Below are 24,018 nucleotides of genomic sequence, written 5' to 3' on the forward strand. Positions count from 1 at the left end.
TTCTTCACATCTGATATTTTAGGGGGGAAAAAGAGGCTACATAAGAACATACAAATATATACACAGAATCACTCTGATTGTAAGAGCTAGAAATGCAGAGTGATCAAACCTAAATTTTATGGGCAACCTAAACACAAGAGGCACTTTTGGCTGAGGAATGAGTTTCCTAATTGGTGTGCTAACTCATGCTAATCTCAAAAAATATTTATTTACATAGTAGTTGTACTTATGGGAAATTATATATAATAAAATTATTTTTTTAAAAACTGTGTTTATGTATAAAGATAAAGTTATGTTCTAGGCTCAGATATTTATAATCAGGTTTTTTAATAGCTCAAATGTCCCTTGAGAAATCCCAAATTGGGCAGGATTTGGGCAATTCTTTGTTGTATGGGATGGCCACTTCTCCCTCCCCCTTCATGTTCCCTCCCTCCTGTCCACTAAATGCCCCTGAAGAGACAGTAGGACACTCCTTTGAAAACCACTTCTGTGGCATTTACAGGTGAATGACTCCTAGGAGCTTATCTAAACCAAGAACTTAAAAGATAAACTCACATTTATCATATTTTATATTGTACAAGACAATCTTTCCATAAAGTCCCATAGATCCATCATTCTTTGTTTCAAGACCTTTAAATTCAGTCAACTTCTCAGATTTATAAACATCTCAGAGTGTGTCAAGACTTTAAAGAGGGGAAAAGAGCTTAAAGTATATGACCCATATTAACGTTCTGAAAACCATGAAGACTGGCCTAAAACATCTCAGGAGCTTGAGAAATTTATCAAACTCTGAAATAAAAAATATTTCTTAATGAAGACCAAAGTAAAACCCAGGTCCCTCTGTAAGTGCTTCCTAGAGTTGCCACTGACACAGTTTGCTGTGTTCTTTAGGGAAACAAATGCAATAATCAAATCTTCAGTGAATTTTATAAATAGCAATGTTTTTGTTTTCCAGATTACCACTTATTATGCCCAACCGTATGAACAGCAACTAATCTGATATCTGATTATACCAAAGAACAGTACCTGTATGTAACTACATTTACTATTTTAGAGCTATTTTAATACACTAAAACCTATACACAAAACATATCTAAAAATGGTTTAACTGCATAAAGTTGAAAATTAAGCTAAAAAAATTTTTCTATTAATGCATCTCTTTCCAAAAAAAGGAAGTGATGCAGTTTACAGAAATATCATGCAACAGAATAAAAAATAGCCTCTACAATTACAAAAGAATTGTAACCTAAAATAAAAGCACTTCTCATCTATCAAATTAGTAATGCTTTTGTAAAATCATAGTACTTTAAGGGAAATGTTTAACAGGAATTTTGTATATTGTTCTAACCAACAAAGAAAAGAAAAGATAAATAAAAGAGTTAAGAATTGGTAAAGAGAAACAAAATTGTCATTATTTACAGATGACGATCATCTTCATATAAAAATGAAAGAATCTAAAGACAAATCATTATCATAAGAGACTCAAACAAGTGGTTATACGATTATTACACAAACACTAATTACATATTTATATACCAGCAACAATTAGAAAAAGTAATTTAGAAAAAATTTTAATAGCAACAAAAAACAAAATATACCCAGGAAAAAATCTCACAAAACAAGGCAAGGCTCATGGAGAATTATAAAACACAACTAGAATTCAAAAAGAAGGACTAAATTATACTATGTTCATGGATAGACTCAATGTTATCAAGATGTCAATTCAACCCAAAAGAATGTACAAAGTCAATGCAATTTCAATCAAAATCCAAACAGAGGCCAGTGAGGAACTTGACAACCTGATTCTAAAATTTGCATGAGAAAGCAAAGGCCCAAAGACAGCTAGAATATTTGTGAAAAAGAAAAATAAGCTTAAAAGGGACTAGCCCTAAGAAATACAGACAACACTGAAATGAATTTCAGGTGAATTAAGAACTTAAATGTAAAAGGCAAATTTAATAAAATATAGGAAAGATTTCTTCCATAAGACACATAATTATCAGAGAAAATACTGATCTATTTGATCACACTAAAATTAAGAAATTCTGTCTAAAACATATTACAGAGAAAATAAAAAGACAATACAGACAATATGTAGCTGATAAAGGATTAGTGTCCGGAATATATGAAGAATACTACAAATCAATAAGAAAAATGGTCAAAAAATGTGAAGAGACATTTTCCAGGATAGGAAATATGAAAGACCAATAAACACATGAAAAGATATTTACCCTTATAAAATAAAACCACTATGAGAAACAACTTTCCATCACCAAATGGGTAAAATTTACAAATTCTCACAACATCGAATGTTGATCAACAGCTTGCTAACCCTGCTAGCAAGCATCTAACTGACCCTGGAAAACCGTCTGCATCATCTCATGAAACTGAAGATACTCTTTATGACCCACCAACTCTGTTAAGGAGATTCTTGCACAAAAGCATCAGGAAACATGCATGAGAATGCTTGCAGAACATTATTCATAACAACAAAAAGGCCCCATCAGCAGGATAATCAATAAACTCGCTCTAAGGGGCGCCTGGGTGGCTCAGTGGGTTAAAGCCTCTGCCTTCGGCTCAGGTCATGATCCCAGGGTCCTGGGATCGAGCCCCACATCCGGCTCTCTGCTCTGAAGGGAGCCTGCTTCCTCCTCTCTCTCTGCCTGCCTCTCTGCCTAGTTGTGATTTCTCTCTGTCAAATAAATAAAATATTTTTTAAAAATAAATAAATAAATAAACTAGCTCTAATATAATCACTTAATAAAATGCCCCCAAGAATGAAAATGAATGAATTACAACTACACTTTGGAAATGCACTGAGAGAAAAAAGCAAGCTGCAGATGAGTACATATAACATACCATTTTTATTGTCGAGAGTAGTGGATACTTGGGGTGGGTAAGCTGATCAGAAATGCTCCTAAAGTTACCGATCCACTCCATGGAGAAATTTTCACTTCTATTCTGGATTTCTGGGCACTGAGACAGAATTATCTGCTGCAAAATGTAATTACCTATTTTAACTTGTATTTACCCATAAACACAAAACATCACCTCACACTAACCCACAGCTGACCATATTTCAAAACAAAACACAAAAAAACTCCAAAGATGATTCCAGTTATCCCTGGTGAGTATTTGAGAATCACTAGGCCGGGTGACAAAAGGATTTCCTACCCAAAGGAATAGCTCGCAGGTTCACTAATTAAAAGAGAAGTATTACATTGTAATAACCTTCAAAAAACACGAAGAAGGAATTTAAACACCTACTTTACAGGACCTTATATTTGGTGAAACAGAAACTGTTAAAGTCTCCGTCTGAGAAACTCTGCTATTCTATAAAAAGAAAGGTATTTAACTTGGCATCAGGGATCCTGGAAAGGAAGGGGAGGCTTCTTAAAAAGAAACAATTTCATGGTTCGTTTCAGCTATTCCTGTTCTTGAAAGAAAGTTCATCAGAACAAAGGGACAGGTCTTCTATTATTACTGCCCACACAGAATACCTTAAGTTTTGAGAGAACAGCTCTGTGGTCTTTCTCCAAGGATTAGTAAACACAGCTCTTTCAAACACTCTTCCAAAGCCATGGTCTCCCCAAGAACATTCAAACGCCTGTGAGTTCACAAGTCAAGCACCTAGCTGTAAGTTGCTGACCTAATGGTTTAAAATATGGCTCTCCAATGAGCTGATATGAAGAAACAAAATCCACATTAAAAAGATTCCAGAACAAGGGGGTATGTGAAACTGATCACTGACGGGTGTAGTACACATTGTCGTATCACACTTCTAGAATGCAGAAATGAATTCAGAGAGAAGGTCATTCCCTTCCCAAAAGAAACTGGAATGATAAAACCCAGAGGACAATGGGATATAGTTTAGGCATAGGGTGACAGCAAAGGGCTCTGAGTAAATAAAGACACGGAGTTTGACTGAGGGTAAGAAAAAGAAAAAGAAAAAAAAAAAGGACTTCAATTCAAGGTCGCCACAATCTCTTAGAAAGCAAAAGCCGCGCTAGCGAACTCTAAAGGCAAAAGCAGTCCCCACTGAGCAGAGCCCAATGCAGGGCTCAACCTCGGACTCTGAGATCATGACTTGAGCCGAAGGCAGACAGTTAACCAACTGAGCCACCCAGCTGCCTCAACATGAGCGATTCTCTAACGATTCCTAGAGACACTAATCTCTTACTGATTTAGAACACCTGAACAGAAAGAAAAAAGTTCTGATAGGTAGGTAGGAAGAGAGTAAGGACACAGACATCATGAAAATCATCTGCTTCTGAGAAAAAGAAGAATATCAGAATTAACTTCCAATTCAAAAAGTATCTCGGGGCGCCTGGGTGGCTCAGTGGGTTAAATCCTCTGCCTTCGGCTCAGGTCATGATCCCAGGGTTCTGGGATCGAGCCCCGCATCGGGCTCTCTGCTCAGCGGGGAGCCTGCTTCCTCCTCTCTCTCTGCCTGCCTCTCTGCCTAGTTGTGATTTCTCTCTGTCAAATAAATAAAAAAAATAAAAATTAAAAAAAAAAGTATCTCAAACTGAATGGCTTTAATGTAGACAGGTTCCTAACCAAACTCCACACCGGCACCAGGGATGAAACTGCATTTTTACATAAAACTATCAAAAACAAAAAATGAACTAATGCCACGAAGGAAAAGACTTCTGTCTTTAAATTTATAATTTTTTTGTTGGAATTCAACCACTACTATTTTATAAAAATATTTATGTAATGCCATAGTTGTACTTCTAAACATTCTTACCATAATTTAATAACCCATCCACTCAAAACCCATCTTAAAATAAATGTTAAAATTCATCCTTTCAATGAAATAAAAGTTCCTATTAAGGGAACTTCATTCACTTATTTCTTTTTAAGATTTTATTTATTTAGCATAAGCAGGGGGAGGAGCAGGCAGAGGGAGAAGCAGGCTCCCTGTTGAGCAGGGAGCCCGATGTGGGACTCCATCCCAGGACCCTGGGATCATGACCTGAGCCAAAGGCACTTAATCAGCTGAGCCACCCAGGCACCCTTTATTCACCTTTTTAAATAACAAACTTATCATATGCCTATTTTGTGCCAAAGGTTTACAATCTTTAGTAATCCAATTGTCATTATCTGTAAGAAGTGGTATACTTTACCTAATCAAATGTGATGCAAGTCCATAATCCCTTATCTCTGCGATTCTACATTCAAAAACCCTAAACAACAGAATGTTTTCATAACATCTGACAATAAAACACAAACTGAACTAGGGTGAGGTCATTACAGTCTTCAACCACCCCCAAGTGTGAAAACATTTCACTGCAGAAATACTAAAGTTTTTGATTGGGGGGGGCGGTATTGGTGCAGGTGTTAGTTAATCAGACCCACTTTACAAAATGTACTACGATTCCCTACGTCAAGTGCCTCGCTCCGAGTTGCTGACCTATATTAGGGGTTTAAAACACAGTTCCTGACCTCGATGGACACACACTGAAGAAAAGACTCCAGAGCAAAACGGAACGTCCAAATGACCAAAGAGTGGTACAAACAACAGGCACTGTTTTATCATTTCTGGAATTCTCATATCTAAGACACATCTGGATTTTAAGACAGCTTTGATTCACCCATCACAGCTGAAGGCAAACACACATGCTCACAATCGCCAAGTAAATCAAGACTTAATGGTCCCACAGAGCCCACCAGGGGCAGCAAATTCAGCACCACACAGTGAGACCTCAGTGCCAAGAGAGCACCATGGGAAAGAAAACTGGGATGTCTCAGAATAAAAGAACTCTGCAAAGGTGGGGTGTGAAGCCTGCGCCCTGGGAAGAGAAGGAGGTGTACCCCGTTTCTTCACAGGTCTTTTCCTGAAGACCTAGAGTACGACGGTCCACAAAGAGTGTGTCTGCCAATTTTTCTAGATCCTCCACAGAAGGTGCTTAGGAAGACCAAAACTTGAGAGAGGAAGGATGCCGCTGTGCGCGGCTGGCAAGTATGCCACCAGAGCAGACATGGGGGTGTGCCAGACCCATCGGCCAAAATCAGTCCTCCCTCTCTGTGAGACAGCCCCGTTCCATCTTCCAGTCCCCACTGTGTGGATGAGGTGGCCAGGTGACTAAATGCTCTCCAATGGCAGACGATACAATGATATATGCTGCTTTCAGGTCTAGGTCATAAATGATGGGGCCCTTAGGTGGCTCACTTGGTGAAGCGTGTGACTCTTGATTTCAGCTCAGGTCATGATCTCAGGGTTGTGACGTCGAGCCCCATGTAGGGATCTGCACTGGGCATGGAGCTTGCTTGGGTTTCTCCCTCTCTCCTTCCCTCTGCCCCTTCCCTCCTGTCTCTAAAGTTAAAAAAATAAATGATTAAAAAAATTTTTTTTAAATTAGGCATCTGCCCTTCAGCAGCGTCCTCCCATCTGGAACACAGAGGTGCCTATCACCCAACTTCACCCACACCACCCACATCCTAAGGGACAACACCCTAAGGGACGGCCGATCATGAAGATTAAAGGACCCTGGGTCCCAGGATGTCTGTGTGGATCACAGTTACCCTGCTGCCCACCTATCTCAGGACCACCACCTGAGAGAGAAACATACGTCAGTGTTTTTGAATTACTGTATTTTTGGAGCTCTTTGCTACAGTCCTTACCTAACGATGCTGATGAGGAAGCTACACCATGTATGAACCAACCCCTCCCACCAGTCCAGTTTCAAGAACCCTATCTAAACCCTATCTAAAGAACCCTCCTTGGAATAATCTAAACCAAACTGCCGTTTCTCAGCCTCATTTGCATTTTGTGGCCATAGCCTCGTAGAAATAGGAATATCGTTCATTCGGCAAAATTTGGAACCACCTACTCCTGTATAAGAGGTAGTATGTTCACTATGAGGGATACCAAAGTCCACAGGAAAAAGAAAGCAGATGAAACGCTCCCTGAGTCAGGCCCTCCATACTGCACGTTGTTGACCCAGAAGGCAAGCACTAGGTCATCTCTGCCCTGTCTCCCGCACTTTATGGTGCCTTTCACACAACAGGCACTCAATTAATAAGTAGTTAAGTGAATGAATTAAGAAATTAGTAGGGGCGCCTGGGTGGCTCAGTGGGTTAAAGCCTCTGCCTTCGGCTCAGGTCATGATCCCAGGGTCCTGGGATCGGCCCCCACATTGGGCTCTCTGCTCAGCGGGGAGGGTGCCTCTTTGCCTACTTGTGATCTCTGTCAAATAAATAAATAAAATCTTAAAAAAAAGAAATCAGTAGATGAGTCCTCCATGAACTCGGTCAAAGAGCGGAAACAGAGAAAACAGTGTAGTGTTTTACATCACGGGCACGCCCAATGTTCACAGACCCTTAGAAATGAACGTATCCAACAACTTAATGCCAGTGCCATGGAGGGGCGGGAGGCATTAGAAGCCAGCAGTCTTCCTGGCAAAGCTGAAATCTGCCAAGAGTTCTAAAGAACAATTAGAAGATAGCCAAATAAACCAAAATGAAAGAAAAGTAAGGCATCGAGAAAAGATGTGGAACCCATGCTGGGTGAACATGTCTACAACGACGGCGACCAGTGGCGTTGTTCCTTCCGGGCCTACGATGAACACAATTAGCACTCCTCAGAATCCACGGCTTCCCTTAACTAAGCCTCCAACTGAATTCTTTCTCTAGCGTTTGCATCGCCTCACTTGCCTACTGTGAACTGCTGTTCAGATTTAATTTTCATTCTTGATCTAAAAATCAGGACTTCCTGGACTCATTCTGAAACGCTCTCTATCATGCAGTCAAGGAATCTCAAGGTTGACAGGAATCAGAAAGGTCGCTGGATAAGTGTTCCGGGAGGACACCCTGAGCAGCTAGTGTCAGATCTCCTGGGCAGTGGCACGGGATTTTTATCCTTCTCTTACGGCACGTCTGGCTTGGCTTCCGAGTGTATTTGTTCACACGGCATGCTCTCCGTGCGGCACCCCCATTCTTCTTTTTTTTTTTTTTAAAGATTTTATTTATTTATTTGATAGACAGAGATTGAAACTAGTCAGAGAGGCAGGCAGGGAGAGAGAGGAGGAAGCAGGCTCCCTGCTGAGCAGAGAGCCTGATGTGGGGCTCGATCCCAGGACCTCGGGATCATGACCTGAGCTGAAGGCAGAGGCCTTAACCCACTGAGCCACCCAGGCGCCCCCCCCCCCCATTCTTCTTTATCTCATATTCCTCCCGGGCTCAATGATCAAGGGCTTGGCACAAAACCATCTTTACCCAACCCCACCAGCTCCGGCAGCCCCTGTCAGGTCCCATCTGCTTGTTTCTGGGCGCAGCCCTGTTGATCTTTTCAGTAAAGGTGAGATGATGCACCTTCTTTCCCAGGACCCACAGCCATCCCCACAGGTGGAGCTACCTTCTTCTAATGCCAGTAATGCGACATTATGTATTTTTTTGCCTCCATTTCTATTTTGGATTAGGGCTCAATCCTCTAAACATTTTTAAAAAAAGGAGGGGTGCCTGGGTGGCTCAGTGAGTTAAAGCCTCTGCCTTTGGCTCAGGTCATGATCCCAGGGTTCTGGGATCGAGCACCGCATCGGGCTCCCTGCTCAGCAGGGAGCCTGCTTCCCTTCCCCTCTCTCTCTGCCTGGTTCTCTGCCTACTTGTGTCTCTGTCAAATGAATAAACAAAATCTTTAAAAAATAAAATAAAAATTTAAAAAAGGAACAGGTTCCAAATAAACCATCCCATTTCTGGGGTGCAGAATGTCGACATCTCAGAAATTGTCAGATGTTTCCTGGCAGATGTTTTAGGCCTGGAATCTTCAATGGCCTTTCCAGTTCCATCTTTTGTTCCTCTGACAAGGTTACTGTGCTTCCTTGAGACTTCCTGTTTGAATAACCACACACTTGGGTGTTCAAGCTCCCATGTGTTCATTATTCACCATAAAAGGGACCTGAGGAAGTAACCAGGCAGTTGAACACAAAATGATGTATGAACAAAAACAGCTGTGTGTTAGCAGGATGGACAAAAAGACAGCAGGGATCTAGGCACTGCTGTGAATTTCAAAAACAAGGTCTATTTAGTCAGGCGTGGTTAAAAGTCTGCTGATTCAGAGCATTAGTGACCCGTTTCATAATTTAAAATCACTAGAGATGTGAATAAGTCTGTTTTCAGTTACTGCTTCCAGAGAGCCCCCCACCGCCGCCGCCACCCTTCCCAGCAATCTCTCTCTCATGGGGACGAAGCTGCCTCTCCTTTCTCTCACAGAAATGGCAGTATCAACTCAACCTATTTCAGGCAAAAAAATAAATACCCATTTTATTTCCCAAACCAAAAAGCAGGTCCTCCCCACCCCCCTTCTCCAGGGACCTTCCTATAAAAACACAGGAAAGCACAGGGGCGTCTGGGTGGCTCAGTGGGTTAAGCCGCTGCCTTCAGCTCAGGTCATGATCTCAGGGTCCTGGGATCGAGTCCCGCATTGGGCTCTCTGCTCAGCGGGGAGCCTGCTTCCCTCTCTCTCTCTCTCTCTCTCTGCCTGCCTCTCTGCCTACTTGTGATCTCTCTCTGTCAAATAAATAAATAAAATCTTAAAAAAAAAAACCACAGGAAAGCACAGATACAGGTATACAGAGGAAAACACAAACAGCACCACAGAAAACAAGCCTACGTTCTCCAAACATCTGGAAAGTATGTTAATTTCCAGAACCAGTCCATCTTTTGGTACCCTGAATTCACCATCTGTGTCTTGTGCCAGGATATAAGAGCTTTAAAGTGGACATAAGTTTAAGACCCAAACTTTGTGAGAATGGCCATAAAACTAAATGACCCCCAGACCCAGCAGGAGTTGATGCTCACTTATTTCTTGGCATGTAGCAGGAATGCTGAAAACAGCAGTAAACAAACCAGCTTGAGCCTCTAAAGCAATCCTGATAAAGTAAACAAATTTTATTACAGCTGTATTGCAGATGTTCCCAGAAACTTTCATAATCTAGCAGAGTTCTACAAATTTGGTCTTCAGCAGAAGTTCTATCCCATGAACTTATCTAAAATATTCGCTCTAAATTCAACACTCTGTATAGAACCACTCTAAAAGTTACTCCTAGACACTCAACCCCAAAGAACATGACCATTTTCCCATAAAAGACAATCATATGACCAAAGCAATTAAAGTACACAATTGTTCTTTTGGTTTCCAACTGCCCTCTCCCCTCACTCCACCCAGCCACCCCCCTCCTTCCAAAGATACTCATCTCTACCAGATCATGATCTGGCATTAAAATAGCAATAATCTAAAAATTCAGTGACACCGAAACACCAGAGGTCAGCAGTCCTATCAGAATAAGGTCCGTGCCAAGCGGGAGCACTGGGGGAGGAGTCACAGTCGGAAGTGCAGACAAACTGCTATAGCAAGCAACGCCATCCCACATGAAACTGCACATCTAGATCCAATCATGTTACTTTGCCACGTTACTCTGCTTTATTCTTCAGTAGTTTTTGACAATAAAATGATCTCTGATCTTGAGAACATCTGGACAGACTAGTCTTCCTTCTAATCAGGATTTGTGCGGCCAGAGTGGGAAAGTACCACTTTCCAGTCCCGCCAAAGAACAGAAAGCCCTTACAGTAAGAGCTGTTCAACCCATCATCATCTAGATATCACTACCCCTTCTTCAAAAACGGTAAAGCTCGTCTCTTGGAAATAGAATCCTTTCACTCTCCTTGAAGAAAATTGATGGAAAAGCTTTGAGGAAAATACTTAGGCTTCTGTGTTTTACCAAATGGCAAAAAAAGAGGGGGTGCATTTTAAGCCCAACATTCAGCCCTCAAAGGTAGCAACAGGTACCATCCCCGAACCGCCCATAAGAAAGAAGCATGCACATTTAATAACAGTTAGTCACTAGGGTGTGATGATGTAACCACATGTATTACAGAAAACACGGTGTGTGCTGAGCAGGTCCATAAAAAAAGTAGAGAAGGTAAGACTGCGTTCAGTAATACTTAAAATGCAACCAGTCAACTCACACCTGTAAAGAAAAACCAATCCTAGAATCTCCAGTTCAAGAAGTGGAGACAGTATGTAGCAAGGGAGCAGCACAACATACAAAATCTAAGTGGGAGCTATGACCTCTCTTTCAGCGATCAAGCAAAAAATAAATAAATAAAAAGTAGGTATCTAAGAATTACCTGACTGACCTTAGCTCAGCATGCTCTGGGGAAACTAAGAAGATATAAACTGAATAAAGGATAGACACACAGAGAAGATACACGAATTCGATAAACAGTTACAGATTTACAAATTACCACATACAGAAATCAAGGGGAAGGGAGTCACTTCCGGGCCTGAAAGAGTTCTCCTAGGACCACAGTAGTCATGTATCAATCAATCCATGAAAGGCTGGTTAGACCTATTTAGCTGGCAAACTTGAACAACAAAAAAGCCACCATGCAGGGCGCCTGGGTGGCTCAGTCAGTTAAGCGTCTGCCTTCAGCTCAGGCCCTGATCTCAGAGTCCTGGGATCAAGGTCCACGTCCGGCTCCCTGCTCAGTAAGGAGTCTGCTTTTCCCTCTGCCCTTCCCCCTCAACTCATGCTCTCTCTCGCAAATAAAATTTTTTAAAAAAAAGAAAGAAGAAGAAGAAGCCACCATGTAAGAGTTAGAATTCACTTGGAGCAGAATGGAAATGAAATCAAACTTGGAGATGGACCTGGCAGCTTTATCTTTAAGGATGTCAGATAAAGGAAGCAACTGAACTAAATTCAGCAGTTCTCAACAACCAGAAGAGAGTCATGGGTAAGGCAGAAAGGAGATAAGGTGGCACTCCCCTGACCACCCTTCAGGAAATGGGGTATATGGTACACTTTTCCTATCAGCAGACACTGACAAAACCCAGGATCCCATTCTGAAATTCAATAAATTCCTCAGAAATTCCTAGCAGCATGAACAGCTAATTATAAAATGAGTGCAAGTGCCCCAGACCTGAAATTCTTCCTTTGCCAAGAATCCTCTGTTCCTCACAACAAGTGCAAAGCCCTGTAAAAGCAGCAACCCAAATCCAAAGCCCCTCGAGCAGAGGTCTCTCAGAGAAACCTTTAGTGCAGTCCATTTTCATGTCACCCCCCAATGAAAGGTCTTTCTATAGTTCTCTGTCACTCAAGGGGCCTTTTCTAACACGGTAGACTGGGAAGAGCATGACCTACCCACACCAAGTCTAGATTCCAACCTAAACTCAGCATGTGACTTCTCTGAGATGAGTCGTCTTATGTGATCATTCCAGAGGGGGGCAATAATAGTTCTCGACTGTTTTTTGAGGATTCAAGAAGGTATAAGGAGCACTCTCCATGAAAGGGGATTTACTTTCTTTCCCCCTAATTTTCAGGATCCTCGTCTTCTCGGAACCCATGATGCATGCCTCCACTACTCCATGGAAAACAAACAATGCCTTCACCATTATCTAGTTACTCTTAGATCTTTAGTTAAACAACTCACCCTTCCCGCAAAGTCCTCCATTCCCATCCACTTTCTCTTCAGAACCCAAGAGGCTCTTCCTGGCTAACTTCAATCTCCACCCTTCAAAGTGTCACATGTATTCCCTCTGCACTTAAAAGAGTTTCAACTGAATTATTTTTATTGTGCCTACAAGCTCCCATTGATTCCCTCTGCATGATTATGTCTGTCTCCTCTCTTCAAACACATTACAAATTACCCGAAGATAGTGTTTCAACCTCTGTTGTTACCCACACATCGCCTATTACAACAGCCGTAAATGAAGAATTTTCCCACCAGGGTCACCTTATTTACAGAAGACCTTTGTCCACTAACTAATTAGATTTACAATCCAATACACTCATTTCATTTTAGCTGGTAGCTCTTTTCATTTGGAAATACTTCACAAAATGTCATAAACTTCTCTAAGAAAACCACACAATTCAAGCTTCACTTACTATTCTCGAAGGCTCAATGAAAGGAAGCCACGAGTCAGAACATGTCAAAGGAAAGAAGATGGGGTCTTCATGTTGCAAGTAATTTATGGAACATTCAGATTTCACCACCGAAATGAAATAATAAGTTATGTAAAAACCAGCTATTGTAACCAAAGCCAAGCCTTGTGGACGTTCTTCGGGGGTTCTCTAAACCTGCAACAAAACCCACAAACTTTGGGTTTGACCACTTCAAACCACAAAAGCACCAACCAAAACCACTACTTGCGTAGAGGTACAGGACGGTGGACTTCCTGGACCCTTTCCCACACTCCACTTCCGGAGACCTTCCATGAAGCTCACCTGAATGCTTTTCTGAAAGCATTCGGCAAGTCCTTCAATTAAAACCTTTTGTCCACTCGACCAAGAAACATCTGTTAACACCTATTAATGCCAGTGACTGCTGGTAGGGAACACGGTAACAGAAAAAGATCTTATATGACTAAGCCTCCGATTCTGCGCTCTACCATTCTAAGCCAAAATCATACCAGAAACAAACAAAACTACCCGTGTATTATTTTGGATAACTGACTGAAAAGTTTACTTTTCTTTTAATTGGAGGAATAATTTATACACAATGAAGTACACAAATATCAAATGTTCAGCTCTGAGCTGGTACATACCTGTATGCCTCTGCAACCTTCCCTCAAATCAAGACACAGAACATAAAGCCAGAACTAGAAAGGAGTTAAAGGACTGGTTGTTAACGGTTCTCTCTGAAAACACTGACAGGCACCTGTGTAGTCACTGTCATGGAGAGTCATTTTGGTTAGCAGAAACCTTCACATACTTTGTGATTTATCATCACAAAACAAAATGCACTGAGTCTGTAACTCTATACAAGACCATTTCTATTTTTTAAGAATTTAAAAAAAAAATGTGAAGGAGGCTGATTCTGGATTACTATTTCCAAGAACTTTCAGAACAAAAAGATAGGGGCGCCTAGGTGGCTCAGTGGGGTAAGCCTCTGCCTTCCGCTCAGGTCATAAGCTCGGGGTCCTGGGATCGAGCCCCTCACTGGGCTCTCTGCACAGTAGGGAGCCTGCTTCCCGCTCTCTCTCTGACTGCCTCTCTGCCTACTTGTGATCACTGTCTCTTTCTCTCTCCCTCTGCCAAATAAATAAATAAATAAAATATTTACAAAAAAAAAAAAAGATAAAATAACAAAAATCCAAAGAAGACGATACAACAAAAATTCCACGTTGCCTTCAATATAACAGGAAGCAGCCACACAGTTGGAAACAAAGAGTAAAAGAAGGGAGCCCAGGGACTATCAGTCCTGAAGTTTTAAAGAAATCACGTAAATGCCCTAATTCATCTCCAAGCCTTGCCACAGGGTTCTCCTCCCACAAGACATCTGAGAGCCCCACTGTCTGAGAAAAAGATAAGTATGCTTTATTTTATTTCATGAATATGTAGCTTCATAGGGCACCAGGCTGACTGGGCCCAGTTATTTTAGGATGGCCTCCTGGAAGAGCCCATGGAAAGAAAAGTAGATGTACTTACTCAGTGTCCCCACAGTCTGGCACAATACTCTGAAACCTCAGAGACATTTCTATAAATGCGTTTTCTGGTAACCCCTTTTAGCAAGCTATCAATTTTAGGCCCTAATGAGCAAATATCTAATTTTATCATTTTATAAGAAAGGAGATGCTTGCAAATCCTAGCAAGGCCCTCTTACAAATCTAAAAGCAAGCAACTTGGGCCAGATAATAGAACCAGCACACACAAAGGAAGTGTACCCTTTGGAACGGACAATTTAAGATAAGGGTCAGATTGATTCCTTATTTTAAAAATCTTCTCAGGAATTTTGGGCAGTAAAAATAAATAAACAGCTCTGCTCTGAGCTTTGACACTTTTCCCTGAAACTCAAACAGAACAGTGGTAGCGCTGTCAATTAAGTGCAGCTGGAGACAAGGGGTAAGTAAGGAAGCATCTGCCGGCTCCTCGCCTGTTAACTCCAGACAAGTAAGCGACGACTGTCCATCCAGCTAACGACTGTAACGTGGACCTTCCCTAGCCCGCAGGGAAGGGTCCCTCAGTAGGTCTGTCTTCTAACTGTACCCCAAGGAGTCAAACAAACTAAAAATGATGCCACACACAATAACCATATAAAATCTGTCGCTGTAACTTCTCCGCACAACTGCCCTTTAAGAGATCCTTGAAGCAGGTATTTCAGTAATAGATGTGAGTGCAGGTTTTAAAGTAAAAGATTTAGGTCCATTTCTAAAGAAAACACACACGATATTAAGTTTTCAGAAATACATCATCACTACAAAATTCAAATCTGAGAAGAGAGCTTCCTCCCATGATTTATCTATATGACTTCAAATCACGTAAAAGTCTATTTTTTACCCAAAAAAGGACATTCACAGATCTTTCAATTCCATGTCAGTTCCACATAACTCAGTTCTCTTTTTTAAAGCTATAGAAACCAAAGAACTATGCACCACATTTAATATTAGCTATTACAGGAGCATATGTGTCCAGAAAATAGAGAGATGAAGCTGATAAAAATAAACACAAACTCCAAAGAATTGCGGAGGAGAATTTAAAGTAACAAGCAGGGGCACCTGGGTGGCTCAGTGGGTTAAGCTTCTGCCTTCGGCTTGGGTCGTGGTCTCAGGGTCCTGGGATCGAACTCCACATCAGGCTCTCTACTCAGCAGGGAGCCTGCTTCCCCCTCTCTCTCTGCCTGCCTCTCTGCCTACTTGTGATCCCTTGTCTATCAAATAAATAAATAAAATCTTAAAAAAAAAAAAAGTAACAAGCAGTGTTTGGGGAGTTATTATAATTCAGGCATTCTTGTATTCACTCACTTTACATGTATTCATAGAACACTATGCCAGGCACAGTGCTAAGCACTAGAAATATAAAGACTCTAGCCTCCATCGAAATGATGAGTGAATGTTCTCTATGCTCACACCTTTCACTTACAACTTATTTTATAAGACTGAATGCATTGGTGTAGGGCGGAAGTCACACTAGAGATATAGGTCTCCACACTAGGCCACAAGTTCCGTGAGGTCAGAACAATGTCCAATGAATCACTATGCATCCAGGAATCAGTATGGTGCTGAGGAATGGCAACCAATTAACTAATGTTGGTTACACTGAACTGAATTAAAAGACTAAGTCCCTGACCCTGGCTTCAAAGACTTCATGGTCAAATGGTAACAGACAAATCAAGAAACATATAATAGCATGGACAAGTGCTGTGGTAGATACCTACAGCGCGGTGAGTGGGACACCTAATCCACACCTGGGAGAAGGATGGAAAGGAAAGAAGACAGAGAAACTGGGGGGAAATTTCCTGAAGGGGGTGACACCTGGAAGAGGAGTTCCAAACTAAAGAAACAGCCCTTGGAGCGTGTAAGATGACAAGAGGTAAGTCTAGAGGCTACAACAACAGTCCAGATCTTAAAGTACCTTGTACACCACGCCAAGGAGTCTGGACTTCATCCTAACGGTTTGAGGAACCACTGAAGAATTTCAGCTGGGAAATATCATCAGATTTGCCTTTCAGAACCATCCCCCAGACCAAAGTGTGGCTGCCTGTACAGAAAGGGCAAAAATGGTGGCAGAAAGGCCACCAGGTAGTTAGAAAGTTGTTGCAGCACTTAAAGTGAAATTCAATGGAAAGCTACAATAAGGTACAGTTAAAGGGGAGGATTCAAGAGACACAGTGGCTAGATACAGGAGGTAAGAGTGGCATCTTGGACAGATTGTAGTAAGGATGGGTGGGAAAGGAAGGGGTGAAGTTACAGTTGTCCAGAACTGACCTGCCTCCGGCAGTGGATCGTATCTGCTCTCCAGAGTCCTCTTACTGATGACAGCCTATCAAGCCTCTTTATCTTTTATGAGATTTATGGCAAAAAACTGGTCTAGAGCCTCAGGATTAAAACTGGAAAGCATTCATTGAGATAGGACTTTGAGTTCGGTCAGACAGTGAAGAATGAATATAGTTTTGGACATGGCCTCTGGACACCACAAACTGACCATGTCCAACAAGTCCTTAGGACTGGAGTAAGAGCTGGCCTAGAGATACAAGTTTAGAATTTATTAATTTGTAAACAGTAAATAATGCCTTGAGACTAAGAGGAATTCACTCAAGGAGAGAGAGTCACATGAAAAAGAAAGGAATCCAAAAATACAAGTGAAAAATAACAGGGGGGAAAGGAGGAAAATCCAGGGAGTCTGGTATCTCCGAATCAGTACGTACATGAACTTGTATTTTAAAGCTGGTCTGGAATAAACCAATCATTCCTTTGAGAGATCTGTTAACAAAGCTGAGAGCTGCTGGGGCAAGGCAACAGACGAAGGAGTCAAAGCCCTCCCTCCACTGGGACTTCTGGCAAATCACCACCTCAGGATCATCTTTGCTTCACTGAGCTATGGAAGCCTAATCAGTGATAAACTGAAAGTTTCATAAAGTGTAAAATATTATAAAAGCACTCCTGATTTATTATTGTCATTACAACAGTGTGAAAATTCCATCCAGGAGCGTAAACTTCTGGAGACGCGATGCTACCTTCTACCTTTCTATCAGGTATTGAGCTATGTATTTAGTAGGTATTTGAAAAATGTTTACCGAATATTTGGTAGTAACACGAGAATGTATGCATGGGGGGAAGGAGCACAGAGCAAAAGGCATATCCACCTTTCTAAAAGGATTTAGAACTGAAATCATCAAACTAACCTTCCCACAACTGTGGCCAATGATAAAAGAATGGGGGGGATGCTCATAGTCCCAACTTCTCCCCCAATGTGTAAATTGTTCCTCTGAATGCTTTAGAAACATGGAGAAGATATTTACAGAAAAAGCTGTGAATTGTAGAAAAGGAAAACAGCCAACAGCAACTTTATAGAACTGTGTTCAACTACCGCTGGCCATTAAGGAAGAGCTCCCTAACTTCTCAAGTTGGAACCTGCAACATGTAAATCAGGCCTTTGTGAGACGAACTAAAATAGTGTCCCCTCGGGGTGTGCAAATACCACAGTGAAGTCACCAGAGTGAACTATTCCCTGACACAGTCAGAACCTACCTTGCAGAGATTGTCCTGTGGAAAAAAATGGCTGTTTGTCTCATTTTACATATATACTGAAATGAAGAAGCAGAACAAAATGCAATATCCTCATGTATCAATTATCTTGATTTAGACACACAAAAAGGATAGATGTGGCTAAAAAGAATCATTTAATCACTGTTTGCTCCTAAAGTGTATAGAGAGGCGTTGGAAACAAATCTGGTCTTGGTGTAAATTTTAGGAGTTCCATAAACTTTGATTGAGTTGGTTTATAAGCACTTTCTTCCTTAATCTAATTGTTTTCAGAAAGGGGGAGAACTACCTTCCTCTAAGATCCAGACCAAGCCTGCCAAGTTTCCATCCGCAGTGACTATCAAGTTAATTAAAAAGGCTGTTTCATAAAAGGCAAATCCTCAGCTACAATCTTACTATCAACTATCCTGCTGATACTAATAAAAGTTATTATGACTTATTCTTTAACACAAAAGCCAAACTTTTAAACAGCAGTTGAATAATCCATAGAGAAGTTAGGAAAGAAGATCCAGAAGTTGAGTGTTTTAAGACTTCTTTTTAGAACAAAGTGCCTGGCTGAGATTTCTCTCTACAACAGGCAGAAAATGCAATTCCTGTTCCCATAGCAACCTGAACTGATTCTATCTGAGGATACATTGCACCCTGGATTACTGTATATGGTGCTTAAGACATGGCTGCTCTCAGAATCAACACTGACTTTCCTGGCTTCTGTGCAAGTGATGATAATGGTACAATGATCTAATTCGTCCTTGCCATCAGTTAAAATCTGCCTTACCGACCACTCCCCGCAAATGGTAGCAGTTAGAACAATAACATAATTTTACATATACATGTGTATGCATGACAAGCTTCTGGAAGGCTGCATGAGAAATTGTGAATGGTGCTCTCTTCCAACCTAGCAAATGAAGAGGAAGAGATTCCCTAGTCATTATACGCAACTGTTTTAATTCACCATGTCGTGTTTTATTTTTACAGTTAAAAAAAAAAAAAAAGACCTACGGTTAACGCCAAAACATGTATGTTTCTTGTAACACCGTAAGTGCAGTCTGACTTTGCTTATTTTAAAGTTTACTGTATTTAAAGTTCAACATCAAAAGGGAGGGGAGTAAAGTGTTGGCTAGCCCTGCTTCTTTCACACTGCTCACTTGGGAGTTTCACAGGCTCTAAGGGCAGGGCACAATATGCATCACTTGCTTAAGGGTATGTGAAATTTGAACTGGATGGGAGATTTAATAGATGCACAAACAGTCACGGTACTTGAATTCACGGGAAACAGCAAGCTAGGGCCCACAGAGTAACTGAAGTTAAGGACTGAATACGTTGATCATCAAAACACACAATGATACATAAAGCCCTGCCTATACGTTATAAATTATAACTTGCGTGTATACATACATCCTTGTCATCAAAAAAGAAGCAGGGGAAATGTCGGGCACGGGGGGGAGGGAGGAGATACTGAGAAAGGGAGAGAGCGATTGAGACATCACCTCCACAACACACAAGTCTCCCTCCCCTTTTCCACCTTCTCCACCACATACAACTTCCTCTGGGACATCATTTCAGATCCAAGAAAAAGTACAATAAGTTCTAGTCAGGTTTTTAGAAATTGTCTGTCTTAAAAGTCTCAAGTAAATGTTCTCACAGTTAATCTCAATACTCATATGGAAACTATTTTAAATAACTTTTTTTAAACCCATAGTTTTATGAACTTCATTTAGCACGAATATTACCAAAAACTGAGGAAGACTTTTCAACAAAAACAAGTCCAAGCATATAACATTTTTTAGAGCACAAAGTCATGTAAGAGTCCTAACTAGTTGGCCTCTTGAGATTTCTTTCGACCTTTAATCACCATGATCCATAATTAATATATCTGCTCCCCACCAGTAACAACCCAACTTGACTGTTACTGTCTTATCTACCACATTACCTTTACCTTTGTGACACAGAACTAATCTGAGTGATCTACCTACTTCTGCAATCACCTAAAGTAACCTTTTGCTCCACAGGGCCCACAGCAGAAAACTCAGAATGCGGAGATTGACAGCCTGACCTTTACCTAAGTAACAGATTCTTACTCAGAAGTTTTCAGTTGAATCCCAGGCACTTTGAGGCAGTGAGCAAATGCTTCCACTTTGAAATTTTTAGTATTTGAAAATAGATAAAACTTTGTGGGCATTCCAAATTCAACACAGAAACTTTACTAAATTTCCACAAAAGTAACTGGATACAAAGTTAAAAAGTAATTTTGACCAAGTTTAAAAATATTACACCTAAGAGTATTTAGCTGTCTAAAGAGTTAAAGAGTATTCCCATGAAGACTTAGAAGACCCCAGGTCTCTTGCTGTGTCTTAGAAAGGCACCTGTTCCAGCATACTAATGGTTCTATGCATTTCCAATACCTTTAAAACACTGAAGTACAGTTCACTTATTCCATCTCTGAAAAACAGGCCTCAGAGTCTCACTTTCTGAACTTATTTTCCAAAGGTTCACTTTTCTAAAAACTTGTCTAGAAATCAACAGGTATGACAAAAGTGCTAAACTGCTTTTCTACAACTTAACTCCACACACAGTAATTTAGCTACTTTTCGAAGTACTTTGGGCAAGTTATATTCCTTCTCTGGAATCTTTATACTTACATAAAGTTTAATGTGCCAGAGAGCAGTGGAAAGAAAAAAATGCAAAACCATGACCAAAAGAACTATTTGCCTATAAAACATTCCTTTCAAAGACCCTCAAATGATATTAGCCTTATAGAATGATCTGGCTTTGAAGAATGGCTTGGGCCCTGTGTTCTCTCTGTTAGTTCATTACTACAGCTACCAGGGAAATCAACTCTTTCAATGCAATGGAGACTGCAGCTCTACAGATCATGCCAGTTTATCACACATATTTTAACTCTATTAAACACAATAATGAATTATTCTGCTTGTTTATATATTTCAATGAAGAAGAAAAACCTGCTTAGACCAAACATGATTTTTGATACCTTAGGATAAACATGTCCATCCTCATCCACCACCCGGCAACAAAGTTCTCTATACATCCTTTTCCTGATTTCTAAAAGGTCATTCATACATGTTTCTACACTGGCTTTGAATCAAAGGAAAAGGAAAGACAGAAGAGCCTTTTCACTCAGGACCAAAGTGCAGCCAGAAATTAAAGTGGATGCACACTTTCTTTTGTTTTCTCTGTTCCAGGAGTAGTGGTGAAATAACTTTGTGGCCCTTCACTAACGCTGAACAACTCTAAAGAACAATAACTTTAAAAGTGAATTTCTGTTTTAATCACACATAGGCCATACCGGTAGTAAAAGCATTGGCTTCCCTCAAATTCCCTTCACTAGAGACCCTCTGCTCTCTGGCTTATTCAACAGAGCAAACAGCAATCACGCTCAATCCTGGAGAGAGGGGGGCATTTAAACAAGATCAAAGTACTGAAGGTAGACCATTCTATCTCTGATCCAAGAACGCTCCGTGGTGGCCCTGCGAGGAGGGAGAAAAGCTAGAACAGGGGTTTCTGATTAACACTTCCCCCAAAAAGGGGCAAAAAAACAGACGAAAGGGCGAATCATCAAGGGAGTGAAAATCTGGTTAAGTTAGGAAGAACAGAAAAGCAGACAGATGCTAGCGCGAGGTATCCTGGCCCTCGCGGAATGTTAAGTGCCAGATCTAGTTTTAGAAGTCGGAGAAGGGAGGATCTGTATGGCCCCTGCAGGGGAGCAGAGAGCCAGCACCGGGCTGTTCGGGCCCCGCAGGCTGGGCCAGGAGGTGAAGACGGCCAGGGAGCCGGGCGGCTGGCGAGCAGTAGCAGGAACAGGGCTGTCACCGCTTACCCAGGTGCAGCGTGAGGTTGATGGAGCTGGGGTACTGCACCCCGGCCAGCATGGTCTGGCTCTGCCACCAGGTGGTGTCGGCCTGGTTGTTGTAGTCGGTCAAGAAGGCTGCCCCGTGCTGCAGGTGGGGCTGCCCGGCGTCGCACAGGTGACAGGACTTGGTGACCCCGGTCACCCCGGTCTGCACACAGTACTCCTCGGGCGGAGTCCCGCACGTGTTGGTGGCCACCACGGTCACGTTGAAGGCGGCGTTGACGAACTCGGGCATGCAGCGCTGCGATCGCCCGCCCTCGTCCGTGCACTCGTCCATGGCTGCCCGGGCGCAGCCGGCCGCAGCGGCCGCCAGCACCGCCAACACCGGCCAGAGCCGCCCCCGGGGCCGCAGCGCGGGCGCGGCCCGCTCGCTGCCCTTCATCCCGCCGCCCGCGCGCTGGGCCACGCCGAAGGCAAGGGCGCGGGCGCGTTCCTCTCGCCCGACGGTGTCCCGGGGAGGCCGCTCCGCGAGCTGAGCCTCGGGGCCCAGGGGCCGGACTCTCGGGGTGGGTGGTGGCGGCGGCTCGGACTGGAGAGACGGGCCAGTGGGCGCCGCTGGCGAGGACCGCACGGCTCGCTGACCACTGCCCGGCTCGCCGCCTCCGCGCCTCCCTCACCCACCCGGGACACAGCCCGCACCGGCGCCGACCCCCGACTTCCGAGCGCGGGCCCGAGAGCGCGCCCCCGGGGAGGAAGGAGCAAGGGGTGGGGTCGGCAGGGTGGGGTGGGGTCTGACGGAGGAGAAAGCCCAACCCCGGCCTCCTCTCAACAGCTCCCGCGGCCCCCGTAGCTGGTCCCCCGCCCTCCTCGTGCCTCGGACTGCGTGTCCGCCCGGGCAACTCGCGGCGGCGGCGGGGGCGGCGGCATCTCGCGCTCCGGCCCGCGGCGCGGGATCGGCGGGGGAGGGGCCTTGGAGGGGCGCGAGGGGTGGGCGGGGAGCGAGGGAAAGGGAGGGGGGGAAGGGGAGGGAGAGCCAGGAATGGGAGGGGGAAGGGGAGGCGGAGGGAGAGCGGGGGAGGGGGGAGGAGGGGAAAGGAGGGGCGGCGGGGCGGTGCATGCCGGGACGGAAGGGGAGGCGGAGGAGAGCCGGCGCCCTGCGGGAGCTGGACGTCAGGGTCGACAGGCTCTGCGTCCCCGGAGAGCCCCGGTTGGGGGAAGGGGTAATGGAGGGAGCCTTAAAGGGGGGGCGCCGGGTCGGTGAGGTAACTTGGAATCCGCCTTTGGGCCCCGCGCTAACCCGGGCCGCGGCGGCGCAGATCTCCGCCCCACCAGGTGTCGGTCGTGGCGTCCAGCCGGCCGCGCCCCGGGACCGGGACTCGAGGGACCGGACGGTGGGAGCTGCCCGCCGGCTCCTCGCTCCCGCCGGCCGCCGCGGGAATGCCCCCTGCTGCGCGGGGCGGGGCTCCAGCCTTTTCCAGGGAGAGGTCCCGGGGTGTCCGGGGGACCCACAAGATCCCTGGAGAATTAAGGGCCTTGGTCTTAGCATCAAAATGAATTTTCTGAAGCCATTTCCTGCCTCTAAATTAAAGTGTAGCCGTTGTTTCACAGGGGCAGAGAAGGAAGTGAAAGGGCTGGGAATGGAATGACATTTTTCCCTTGGGTAGGCAGACCCACGGCGAAATTCTTCCACTGTGTTGTTTATGTTCCTCATCTTGCCTTTAAAAGACTCGAAATTATCTGGATCTGACATCCTTCTTTTCGGGCCTGCTGAGTCACGGAATATTCTCCGTGCCAGGATGACTCAGTTCAGAGAACCTGAGCCAGAAGATCATGAGTTTTAGTCCCAGATCAGAACCTGGGCACTTACCCAGTGCTGATAGGACAAGCAGGAACCGGCAAAGGAGGGTGCTGTACGAGTGGACCGCCCGGGGTCGGTGGTCTTTCCACATTCGGAATCCGCAGGCAAAGTGCTTGCAACTGCTGGATGATCTGGAGACAGATTCGTTTTTAACTTTTCCAGATCTGTTATAGTAAAGTGAGAATAATAAATGTATTCCCCTACCCTGCGGGGGAAAAAACCCAACCCCACAAAAAGAAATAAACCCTATACCTGGTTTTGGATTCAGTAGTTGCGTCAAGACAGTGGGGATCTGAAATAATGAAGTGAATGTTGGCTCGCTGTGGCTGGGGTCAGTGTTAGCTCCGGAAGGACTTCAAGCTAATGGTC

The 24,018-nt window shown here is 43.5% G+C and overlaps 1 protein-coding gene across 1 annotated transcript in view; it reads right to left on the bottom strand.

The window, feature by feature from the left end:
• Positions 1 to 22,378, bottom strand: part of LAMC1 (laminin subunit gamma 1) — a 125,652-nt gene extending 103,274 nt beyond the window's left edge. Inside the window, exon 1 of the mRNA XM_045982786.1 lies at positions 21,819 to 22,378. Within this exon, the coding sequence (XP_045838742.1) occupies positions 21,819 to 22,233 (415 nt within the window). The 5' untranslated portion in view covers positions 22,234 to 22,378. The remainder of the gene's footprint in view (positions 1 to 21,818) is intronic.
• Positions 22,379 to 24,018: the final 1,640 nt, after the last annotated feature.

This window comes from Meles meles, chromosome 17 (assembly GCF_922984935.1).
Source record: "Meles meles chromosome 17, mMelMel3.1 paternal haplotype, whole genome shotgun sequence".
Classification (NCBI taxonomy): domain Eukaryota; kingdom Metazoa; phylum Chordata; class Mammalia; order Carnivora; family Mustelidae; genus Meles; species Meles meles.